This window comes from Tachysurus fulvidraco, chromosome 16 (assembly GCF_022655615.1).
Source record: "Tachysurus fulvidraco isolate hzauxx_2018 chromosome 16, HZAU_PFXX_2.0, whole genome shotgun sequence".
NCBI classification, from domain to species: Eukaryota; Metazoa; Chordata; class Actinopteri; order Siluriformes; family Bagridae; genus Tachysurus; species Tachysurus fulvidraco.
Window position 1 is genome coordinate 17,406,726 of NC_062533.1, and position 13,121 is coordinate 17,419,846.

Consider the following 13,121-nt stretch of genomic DNA (forward strand, 5'->3'; position numbering starts at 1 on the left):
GGGAACGCCTTCCTGAAAACAAATGTCAAGTACAAGAGAGGACACCAGAGGGCAGCACAGAAATAAACAAATGACTAAAGGTCATAACAATGTATATATGTGGTGCACAGAAAAGCATCTCAGCACACGTAACACATCAAACCTTGAGGAGTGACGAAGTACAGCAGCAGACGACTACGTCGGGTCGATCTCCTGTCAGAAGGAGAATGGAAATCTGAAGCTATCATGAGCTCACAGAACAGAACAGAGGGCACAGAAGCCTTTATTATCACCACATATACATTACAGCACAGCGGAATTCTTTTCTTCACATACCCCAACTGAGGAGGTTGCAGAGAGGGTTGAGGGCCCTGCTCAAGGGCCCGGCAGGAACCCCGATCCTCCGATCAACAACCAGGAGCCTTAACCAGCTGAGCCACCACTGCCCTCACCTGGTCAGCTTAGTGTTTGCGTGAGTCTGAGCTCATGAGATTCTTGTTCTTGGTACTCAGGAGAAGAACCTGATTTAATCTTCTATTGATTATTTAAAATTAGCACCGATATACAGTACAAAACACTGTATTAAGAGAAATGTTGGGTTCCACCACAACCTCAGTCAGGTTCCTCTGGCATGAGGGAGCCAAATAAATACAGACTAAATCACTACGTAGTTCTGCTCCAAAGCTTTACTTTCACTCCAGGATGTGCGGTGCGGTGCGATGCGGTGCGGTATGAAGAACACTGATTTAGTCCTGATTTAGTCCTGCGTGCTGATCATGTCACAGGCTTTAGAAATTCCTCAGAGGTCTCCTACATTTCGCACGTGGACACACGGCCTCGTCTCGACCCTCGGGTTCACGACAGGAAGCAGTTTGGTGAGAACTGAACGTTTTCTTTTCGCAACCTCATGTTTTCCAGAGGACGGATTCCTGGAAATGCTGTTTGAGTTTGCAGTGATAATATCCACTAGGGATATTTAAGCTCACACACACACACACACACACACACACACACACACACACACACACACACACACACACACACACACACACACACACAATATTGAGCTGGTGGCACTGTAATACTGTCATGTATGAACAGCTAGTGTAAATAAAAAACAAGCCTTTCCACCTTCCCTGCAAAAAATGTTTTAAAAGGGGATATTATTCTGAATAGAAGCAAAAATAGCTTTCTATATCATTCATTCACTACCGCTTATCCGATCTTCTCGGGTCACGGGGAGCCTGTGTCTATCTCAGGCGTCTTTGGGCATCGAGGCAGGATACACCATGGACGGAGTGCCAACCCATCGCAGGACACACACACACTCTCATTCACTCACACACACACACTCACACACTCACACACTACGGACAATTTTCCAGAGATGCCAATCAACCTACCATGCATGTCTTTGGACCGGGGGAGGAAACCGGAGTACCCGGAGGAAACCCCCGAGGCACAGGAAGAACATGCAAACTCCACACACACAAGGCGGAGGTGGGAATCGAACCCCCGACCCTGGAGGTGTGAGGCGAACGTGCTAACCGCTAAGCCACCGTGCCCCCGCTTTTAAAACTAAATGCTTATAACATAATAAAAGCTTATTCCAAACTTTGGTTTAGGAGAAAAAACATGTTTAAAAATAATATTATAGAACGTCCCAGAAGAGATTTAAGTATATTCACTTGCTGAGATGTGATTTCCTGCAGTTCGACTGCTGGGACGGAAATAGAAGCATGAAACGTATAGAAGATAGAGGAAGGTGAATAAGAGGTTATTAGGAGGTGAGAAAAGGGCCACAACTCACATGAAAGGCATGAAGTCCATTAAAATAAGAAGGACGAGGGCTTGAAGAAGGTCACGATGCACCGTCACATCTATTTCCTCCCGAATCAAGGGTTTGGTGTAGATTATGATACGGTTCTGCTTATTATGTGTCGTGTAAAAGAAAAGAGGTAGCAGGGCTAAAGTAAAGCCATAAACCACTCAAAGGTGTGTGTTATATAAGAAAGAGCTCCTCACCGTCCACTTTATTAGGTACACAGACAGATTCGTGCCTTTTTATAATGGGCAGATCGTGTATAAAATCGTACGGATGCGGGTCAAGAGCTTCAGATAATCTTCACATCAAACATCAGAATAAAGAAACAGTGTGATCGCTGGGACTTACATGTGGGTTTGGGTTTTTTTAGAAACTGATGATCTGTGATTTTCACACAAAACAGTGTTGGAGTTGATAGCGATTGGTGGAAAAAACCTGACTGGACGGATTGGTTTGCGCTGCCAGGATAGATGTATATTAGTAACTCATAGTAATCACAACTATGTTCAAGAAATGCCCTTTTCCAGGGCGATACACATTTAATCATCTGGTTGGTGGACCTGGGATTTGAACCCACAATCTTCCAATAAAGTGACGTGACATATGGCTAAGTACAGTGACCCATACTCAGAATTCGTTCTCTGTGTTTAACCCATCCAAAGTGCGCACACACACACACACACACACACACACACACACACACACACACACACTGTGAACACACACACACCGTGAACACACACCTGGAGCAGCGGCAGCCATTTATGCTGTGGCGCCCGGGGAGCAGTTGGGGGGGTTCGGTGCCTTGCTCAAGGGCACCTCAGTCGTGGTATTGCCGGTCCGAGACTCGAACCTACAACATTAGGGTTAGGAGTCAAACTCTCTAACCATTAGGCCACGACTTCCCCACTTGGTGTAACCCACTAAACTACGCAGTAAAGAGGTGGTGTGTGTGTGTGTGTGTGTGTGTGTGTGTGTGTGTGTGTGTGTGTGTGTACAGAGATCTCATGTCTCTAAGCTTAAGTATTAATATACAGTCTCTCCCTCTCTCCCTTCCTCTCTCTCTCTCTCTCTCTCTCTCTCCCTCTCTATCTCTTTCTCTCCCTCTCTGCCTTTCTCTCTATCTCTTTCTCTCTCTCTCTCTCTGTCTCTCTCTCTCTCTCTCTCTCTGTCTCTCTCTCTCTCTCTGTCTCTCTCTCTCTCTGTCACTGCATCAACAGTTAAAATTTTTTATTTGTTAATGAACATAAAATCAGTTTATCGTTACTATTAAATTTTGAAAAGCGTACAATCCCAGTCTCTGAGGTGGAGCTGTTGCTATAGAAACAGCAGCATGTTATTAGATTACATCGTATATTGAAGTTAAACGTTCAAACATGGCTGACATGTTTTACATATACACTCATAGTGTATATAGAGTAGAGTATACACTCCATTTCACCGCTTGGTGGAATGGATGCTTTTGTCGCTAACATTCTACTTGATGCTAATGATCCACGTGAACACGTGATAACGGACGTACACACCGAGCGAGAGGAAGAAACGCTTTCATCTCTAGTGGCTCTTCGGATATTTCCAATAAGTAGTGCAGATTAAGTCGAGGCCTCTTGAAAGATATCCTCATACACTCAGGATGGTGAAGAGCAAGCACACACAGATCACACACACAAATCATGTTTATTTATTTATTTAACCCTCCCATTCGTGTGTCTTACTGATATTAAAAACGTTGTAAAGTTTACTTCAGTCGAGTTCCATACATGTGCACCATCCAGCCTGCTACACCTCAACTTCAACAGGAAGTTCCATCACCTTACTTTCCTGAAGATCACAGGAAGAAGAAATGTAAGGTCTTAAAACGAAGGACAATTTTTTCCACAACCATCTTACTCCAGAAAATTCAATTAATGATAATTAACATAATATTGGGGGGGCGGGACACACGTGGCTTAGTGGTTAGCCCGTTCGCCTCACACCTCCAGGGTCGGGGGTTCGATTCCCGCCTCCGCCTTGTGTGTGTGGAGTTTGCATGTTCTCCCCGTGCCTCGGGGGTTTTCTCCGGGTACTCCGGTTTCCTCCCCCGGTCCAAAGACATGCATGGTAGTTTGATTGGCATCTCTGGAAAATTGTCCGTAGTGTGTGAGTGTGTGAGTGAATGAGAGTGTGTGTGTGTGCCCTGTGATGGGTTGGCACTCCGTCCAATGTGTATCCTGCCTCGATGCCCGATGATGCCTGAGAAGTTCGGATAAAGCGGTAGAAAATGAATGAATGAATGATATTAGAGAGAGAAAAAAGTATTCTTAACGACTACAAGTCACAAGTATAAGTTAATGTTTAATAAATATTCAGGATGTAATTAGGAGCTGTAAACTCTTCATCACACACACACACACACACACACACACACACACACACACACACACACACACACACACACACACGATGTTTGCCGGTGATGGTGTTGGAGATGGAGCGCTGCTATTTTTAGCTCCTGCTTGTTCTCGAGGCTTTTGATCTTCATTTGTCCTTCATAATTTTTTAATCCTTCATCGTTGCCGGTCCGAGGGTCGAGCTGTACATCACGGCTTATTAACTATGTACAAGTCTATTCATTTTTAAACAGGAAATGTTTTATTTATTGCTCCTGTTGATCTGTGTTGGTTTATAGACTCATTAAGGACAAAGCGCACGGACGCTTCTGCAAAACAAAACAAAGATCATTTAATGAGCCGCAGAAAGGAGGGATATATTTAGATAAATGTTAGTAAGTGGCAAATAACATGCGTTTGTAATAGCAAGTGAGGTGTTGATGGGGTTTTTTTCCTTTTCAATTATAATTATTCACATAGCGCATAATGAGAGAAGGTCTGCGTTAAACAAAAATCCCTTCTGGTTTTTATACAAAAATTATTTGTGAAAGAATTCACTAAAAAGGTCGACGCACCGAGCCTGAAGAATAGGAACTGGACTTTATTTACTGTGAGACTTCATTCATACTTCTCTTCTAGACGATCTACATCAAGACCTACATCAAGTAAGCTGCAGAAGAACTGGAGATATTTATAAAATCTGTAAAATATCATCTGAACTTTCCATCTTCTCTCTTTCAGGATGTGCATTTAATAAAAAAAAATAAAAAATGAAAAATAATAACAGTAATAATAATAAATAATAATAATAATAATAATAATAATAATAATAATAATAATAATAATGCAATAATGATAATAATAATAAATGAATGAATAAATGAATAAATAATAATAATAATAATAATAATAATAATAATAATAATAATAATAATAATGACAATAATAATAATAATCATAATCATAATAATCATAATAATAATGACAAAAATAATAATAGAACGTCTTAGGAAATCCTTTAGGTATCAAATCTAACGTATTATTCATTATCACCTTTTAATATTATTCCATTAAAATGTGCATGAAAACATTATTTTTAAAAGAAAAATGCTTTTATCTGTTTATCTTTCTTACTTCCCTTAAACATCACTTTATTACAAAGCTATGACCCTGAACTATACTATAGATGAGACGAGACGTGTCTAATTCTCCAGATGAGATTCCCTTTTGTTTGTTTCTCTGTTCATAATCCAGATCTTTTTTCCCTGTCCTTTACTTTTTAACCGGTTTCACCTTTCACCTTGAGGATGGACACAGATGTTCCTGATTCTTCCACAAGAGGGCGTAAAGTACATATAATACTGTCTATAATTTAAAGCAGGGGTGTCAAACTCTGGCCGGCGGGCCAAATTTGGCCCACGGTGTAATTATATTTGGCCCACGAGATCATATCAAATGTGCATTACAGCTGACTAGCCACATGCTCCGCTAATAATACAAATCCCAGAATGCCTTGCCACTGTATTGACGCGTAGTCACGACCAGCAAGCGCCCCTCAATCTCTCTCTATATGTATATAACATAAGAAGACACTATGACACGAAACATTATGAGAAGTATAAGGACCTGGACGTAAAGCAGAAGCTCCAGAAGGCGGAGGAGATGAAAAAAAGTCTGGTTTCCCGACAGACTATGTTCATGAAAGCTAAATCAAAAAGTGAAGCTGTTGTAAAGCTTTATTGTGGCAGCAGAGATCGCAAAATCTGCCCGACCCTTTAATGTGGGAGAGTTTGTCAAAAAGTGTTAGGTCGTAGTTTGCGAAACGAACACCACCGAGGCCATCCTTAAAAATATTCTTGTTTGCCGTAACCCGACCGACCTTGTCAATATAGGACCGACTCAATTTAAGTCCGACCGACTTGCCGGTTGTAAATTTGCGTTAAGACTAAACAACTAATACAAAAGCAATAAAATAATATTAACGGGTTCGAGCACCATAATACATCTAAAAAATGCATTAAATCAGCTCGACACCGCTTTAACTTTCTGAAGTTCTGGAAAAACTGTCCAGCATCATAGGCCACGTTCACACTGCAAGTCTTAATGCTCAATTCGGATATTTTGCTCAGATCTGATTTTTTTGTTTGGCTGTTCACATGACCTTTTAAAATGTGGCCTATATCAGATATGAGCAAACGAGCAATAACGATGATGTCACACGCAGCACGTCGTTGCGCTAAAGTTGGCGAGGTTATGGAGGAAGTATCGTATCATCTGGTGCAAGCAAACATATCATGTAATGCTATAATGTGATGCATTCAATGCAAACATTATGAGCTGGTTCACGTAACCACTTTATATAACACTCTTAACACACACACACGTTACCAGTCACGTTTCTGTCACGTTTTCGCCGGCGCAAAATAAATAAATAAATAAATAAAATTATTTTTTCGCCGGCGCATAATTGTGACGAATGTCGATGTAGATTGACGTAAAAGTCGCATCAAATCCGCATTGGGTGTTCACACTGAGGCCACACTGGAAAAAGTCAGATTTAGGTCTGATTCAGGACCACATATGGAAGTGGATTTGAGTGTTCACACTACTCCTGAAGAAGTCTGACCTGGTCACTTGACCCCAAAAAAATTTGGATTTGGGCCACTTTTACCTGCAGTGTGAACGTGGCCAAAATAAGGTTTGCGATGATGCGCCCGAAGGCACGGGTTGAAGACCCAGTCAGTGACGTCACGATATGCTTTGTTTAAATTCAAACCTACGTAATCACCATCACCAAAATGTTACTTTTTTTATATTGAAACTTTTAAAAAAATAAATATAGACGTACCTACCGACCTTTTTTTTTTGTAATTTTTTTTTACTGTTACTGCAAACCAAAATATTTTTAAGAATGGCCTGATGTGTCTTTTATTTCAAATTTATTTCTTATGTGTTTGTAATATCAAGCTCTGGTTGTTCCAAATCCTGTGTTTAAGCAAAACTAAAGTTTGTTTCCACATGGAAAAAAGGTTGAACATTACAGTACATATCAGTTGCAGTTAATTATTCAATAAATATTCAGTTTGGCAAGTGACTTTATCTCAGTTTTATATTTTGGCCCACTGTGAATTTGTGAGTTTGACACAACCCTGCTTTAAAGGATCCTACATGTAAACACAACACTTTCTAAACACATCCAATGCAGCTGTAATGCACAAAACATGTTTAAGAAACTAACATGGCGGTTAGTTATAAATAAAGAGGCTGAATTGATCAATTGATGAATTGATATATATTCATCTGTGTATTATATTCATAGTACATATATATATATATATATATTCATCTGTGTATTATGTTCATAGTACACACACATCTGTGTTTATAGAAATAGCCATATATTTTGTTACATCCTCCTGTAAAGTTCAGTTATAATTAGTACACACAAATCTGTAAATTACTACTATATTACCACTTTATTTAAATCTTGTAAACACTGTATATCCTTCACTTGCATTTGCCATTGCACTCTGGTTAGACCTTGTACTTGTACATGTGTAATGACAATAAAGTTGAATCTAATCTAATCTAATCTAATCTAATCTAATCTAATCTAATCTAATCTAATCACACAGGGCCACGGAACCTGGAGACTATCCTAGGGACTTGGTAGAGGACACCCTGGTTGGACACGTGTCTTTGGATGGGGAAGGAACCGGAGATCCAGGAGAAACCCCAGAAGCACAGGGAGAACATGCAGACTCCGCCCACACAGACCAAAGACGTACCCTCAACCTCGAAGGAGACAAACACGCTAACTTTTTATTAAAATACTATAAATAGTTAAAAAAGTAAGTAAATAAATTTTCTTCACTGTGTTGAATCTCATCTGGATGCTGCAGATTTTAAATGCCAGACACTTACAGTACACACTTCATACCAATTATCTTTATTATTTAAAAATATTTGTTTCATTTCTATATCAAAACTCGACACAATTAACACGCACAAAAATGACTTTGACATCGTGTCCGTTAGGTGTTAATGCACTATGATGAAAAGGTCTTTTCTTCTAAATTCATTTAAAACTCTCCAGGACATGCTGTTATTGGACGAGGATCGACTCCAGGACGGTAATCAGACCATCGCTGATTACTTTTCCTGTAACAGCATGACGTGGAGGGGTTTATTCCCGAGATGTATTAAACTTTAAAAGATTTCAGGAAGCACTTTTACAAGCAGGATTCGAGAAAGCTTTGAATTCTCTTCCACGCATCGACCTGTGCGGCTGCGTGAGCTTTCGGTTCTCCTCCAAACACGACCACTTGGCTCACGGCGGCATGGAGCCCGGACGGGTGATGCGGCATGTAGGGCACCTCCATAAAGTGTCCCGCTGTCGGATAGGTCACCAGGTCGTAGTTTGCTTTTCCGTGCTCTTTGAGCCTTTTGCATACCTGATCGGCGAAAAAGCCGCTGTTCCAGTTCCTGTCGTCTCCTGACACGATGAACAGGAAGTTGCAGCTGGCACGCTCGATAGGAATGACCGTAGCGCGGGTCTTTTCCTCCTCCATCGGGTCATTCAGGATGTCTCGTATATCCAAGATGCCGGAGCTTGTCATTTTTACTCTCTTGGGGTTGCCGGAGAAACCCGGGATGATCATGTCTTTATAATGGAGCGGGAAGAGGACGTTGGCGCTGCAGGTGTTGATGCAGACGGTGGCTGATATGTCGGGAAGGTACGAGGCCATGGACAAAGCCAGATCTCCACTCTTTGAGATCGACACGATTCCTATTCCAGATTTTTTCACCTGCGGAAAATAAATCCAACCCTCACAACCAACCCGTACATCAGCTCACGTTTCCGTCTATGATATTGAATACTCACCTTAGGCTGCGTCTGCAGAAACCTTACACCTTCCTCAAAGTACTCCAGATCGAGTTTATCCACGGATTTGGGCATGTCCTGGTAGCCGTAGAAAGCCAGAGCAAACACCACGAATCCTTTGTTTGCCAGGAGAGCTGCTCTCGGCTCACACACGGTGCCTCCTAACGTATACAGGTCTATAATCCCTGGGAAAGGACCTTCACCTGTAGAACACATTAACACGTCTGTTTATGTTACTGTTTATGTTATGTTCTGTTTATTCGTTCATTTCCTACCGCTTATCCGAACTTCTCGGGTCACGGGGAGCCTGTGCCTATCTCAGGCGTCATCGGGCATCGAGGCAGGATACACCCTGGATGGAGTGCCAACCCATCACAGGGCACACACACACACACTCTCATTCACTCACACACACACACACTACGGACAATTTTCCAGAGATGCCAATCAACCTACCATGCATGTCTTTGGACCGGGGGAGGAAACCGGAGTACCCGGAGGAAACCCCCGAGGCACGGGGAGAACATGCAAACTCCACACACACAAGGAGGAGGTGGGAATCGAACCCCCAACCCTGGAGGTGTGAGGCGAACGTGCTAACCACTAAGCCACCGTGTCCCCTTGTTAAAAATATCTGCTCCACTTTGGAGCTGGACATGATTGAAAGCTTATTTATCAACATTACAGGCTCTGTAACCCTTCATGCGTTTCCAAGTTATTTCACATTTCGGGTCAGACGCCTTAAAGACAACGTTCTATCGACGTATCTATAACCGTTTTATGACTGCTACGTAGATGTACTATGTTTATCTTTCTGTCTATCCGAGTTTAACGATCCTGTCCAAATAAAACAGACTTTGACTTGTTTTTCATTACTGGATTGACTTTTTTTTTAATGATTATCAAAAGACTAATTTAAGTCTAGTGCTTCACGTCAAAGTACACATTAAGGATTTCACCTTAAATTCTTATTTGTGCCATTACCGTAATACACCAACCTCACCGCGGACGTCTATCGACGAGGTATTATAACCAGGACAAATGGTCAAATCCAGACTAACACTAGTCTAGACACTAGATACATAACAGTAGTTAGAGAAAATGTAACTCATGTATTTATTAATTAACTATTTATTAACTAACAGTCCAAATGATTAAGAAATTCATAGTACTGAGAAGGTATAGGACTACGGTAAGATCTTCGAACTTCACCATCAGCCCAGATTTGTTTGCATCACACACTCAGTTTCTAAATTGATGATGATGATGATGATGATGATGATTAATTCTGAGTCATCAGGAACATCGGGGAACACATTGAACCTCATGTGTTGGAGATAACGGTGGACGTGACTGACCAGGTGGTACGAAGAGAGTTCCACGCAATCTGCCGTGTTTCACTGGGACTCTCTGCGTCCCATCCAGCATGAAGCTCCGTGTGTTGGTCTCCTCCGTGAGAACCTTGCCATCACTGAGAGCCTTGATGTGTATAAGCACAGGACTGGACGCGTCCCTCTTCAGCAGCTTCTTGTGTGGAGCTTCTGGAAGCAGGGACCAGAACAAGCCCATGGGCTCCACACCGGTGTAGGAGCCTCCGGAGGACGCGTGATGGTTCAGATCCACTTCCCCACGTTCATCTGCAGTGTAGGTCGCAGTGGCCTTGAACTTAACCCCTTTGTCGTCCTGGTGTGTGGCTTGAAGATCTACCTGTTTCCCAGGAGGCAAACCGCTCACTTTAATCTGCACTGCTTCATCAAAGAAGCAGCTGCTGCTCGGCAATATGCGGAGCCGTGACCCGGGAGGTGCGCTGCACATGTTCCGCACATTTCCCACGAAAACTTTACCGAGTCTCGCGTACAGGGCCATTTCTACACGGTAGTTATACACGGGTTGCCAGATCCCTTTATATAAATCCTCCTACCACAGCCTAAGTCACCTTTGGAACAGATTCCCAAAATGACTCCATGGTGACGCCGGGGTCTAATTTACATCTTTATTGAAATCCTTATAGTCGTTCCCATGAATTAGGGGGTTTAGAGGCTTGAGGCACTTAATTTAGTATAGAAAATAAAAGCCGTATTCTTTTTAAATACGAATAAAAATAAATAAATAAATTATTTTGGTTTTGCCAGGATAAGGTTAAACATTATTATCTGGTAACCCGGAAACGCAGATCAGCTGATCAACGTCGCGCGTCCGTTGCCTCCACCCACTGTTTCCATAGAGACGGGAAGGAGGGTTTTGAATCAGAATCAGAAGAAAAGCTGTTATTGCCAATGAGGATGATGATGAGGAGGAGGAGGAGGATAATGATGAGGATGATGATGATGATGATGATGATAAGGATGATGATGATGAGAATGATGATGATAAGGATGATGATGATGCTGATGATGATGAGAATGAGGATGATGATGATGATGATGAGAATGAGGATGAGGATGATGATGATGATGATGATGATGATGATGAGAATGAGGATGATGATGATGATGATGATGATGATGATGATGATGATGATGATGCTAAGGATGATGATGATGAGGATGAGGATGACGATGATGATGATGATGATGATGATGATGATGATGATGATGATAATGATGCTTTTGCATACAAGCATTTTATGTGTCATAGCTTCCAGTTCAGACACAACAACACACACAGACAATACAAATAAGAGGAGAGGGGGAAAAATACAGATGTGTAAATACAAATAGACAAAAAAAATTAAAAAATAAATAAATTGACTATACAGTTGTGCTGTAGAGAATAGAATATTATAGAATAGAATGATATGCAGGGATGTACAAGGATGGATGGAGGTAGTAACAAATCACTATAACATTATTGCACATTGTTATTGGTAAATTGCCCTGGGGAAGAAACTGTGATTAGTCATTAGTGGTGATTGGTGATTTGGTATAAGTCATTAAATGTAACAACAACTGGTTAAAAACATGATGTACAATATTTAAAATTAATCATCTTTGGCAGATTGCAGGGGGATAAACTGAAAAAATATCAACGTCAGGATGTTAACCCGGTCAAGAAAGTGCAGATTTTTATTTATGCTCCTACATTTTGAATCCTGGTTCCATCTAAGACCAAACAATTATACTAAGATGTTCAATACAAGTTGACTATTGCACTCAGCCTGACCCAGAGTGAGTTAAACAAGTGTTTAGTAGTGTGTATAAAAACACAGCCTGTTGGTTCACTAAGTCAGAGACGGTGAGTACTAGCAGTCCAAATCCCTGTACGGCATGTGAAGAAAACACAAGATAAAATAAACAATAAATACACCGTGTCTTCATGCAGGTACATGGTGACGAGGTGGGACTTTAGTCATCATCTGTGTTAACTCTTCAGTGTCTTCAGGTTAGCTCTCTAATATAATAGAGTTAGAATAGAGAGAACAGGATCCTAATGTACAGATTTCTTTTCTTTAGACCTCTTCTAAATATTTTTCTAACACATTAAAAAAAGTGAACTTCCCATGTGGGGAGTGTCCATTCCTTGTGAAGTACACTTAAAGGTGCGGTCTCCGTTGTTTGAGAAATGCTTCAGAAAACTGCATCGGGCTGCCAAACAAAACAAAAACTAACGTGTAGAAAATGAGCAGAAAGGGGCGTGTCTTGTCATTATGGGCAGAGAGAATGTTCAGTGCAGATGTGTGACAGTAGCAGAAAGCGTTTTTAACATTGACATGGAGGATAAAAACAAAGAAAGAAAGCGAAGAAAGGCTTACGATAAGGACAAGAAGTAGGACGTGTTAATATAGGATCAGCTTTCCAGCGCTGGAGAGAACTGAAGGAGCAGGAAGTCGGCCACATATTCACAGGTCGGAGTTTCCCGAGTCAATAACTCCTGAGCTAAACGCTGTTACTACACAAATAACACCTCTTTTCTATCGTAGTAATGTAGAGAGGCAGCTACAACCGCGTTTTGTGTAGTAACAGCGTTTAGCTCAGGAGTTATCGACTCGGGAAACTCCGACCTGTGAATATGTGGCCGACTTTACTTAAGACGCCGAGGCGCTTTTTTTCTTCTCGATAGGTGA

The 13,121-nt window shown here is 41.4% G+C and overlaps 1 protein-coding gene across 2 annotated transcripts; it reads right to left on the reverse strand.

Moving 5' to 3' along the window:
• Nucleotides 1-8,099: 8,099 nt before the first annotated feature.
• On the reverse strand, nt 8,100-10,991 carry acot20 (acyl-CoA thioesterase 20). 2 transcript variants are annotated; one of them, XM_027170202.2, is made up of 3 exons: nt 10,417-10,991; nt 9,059-9,261; nt 8,100-8,981 (listed from the first exon to the last, which is right to left on the reverse strand). In XM_027170202.2, exons 1-3 carry the CDS (start codon nt 10,922-10,924, stop codon nt 8,406-8,408), a joined length of 1,287 nt encoding a protein of 428 aa, XP_027026003.2. In that variant the 5' UTR covers nt 10,925-10,991; the 3' UTR covers nt 8,100-8,405. The 2 variants fall into 2 exon arrangements, with proteins under 2 accessions (XP_027026003.2, XP_027026004.2); XM_027170203.2 differs by lacking the exon at nt 10,417-10,991 and adding an exon at nt 10,231-10,390.
• Between the last annotated feature and the right edge of the window lie 2,130 nt (nt 10,992-13,121).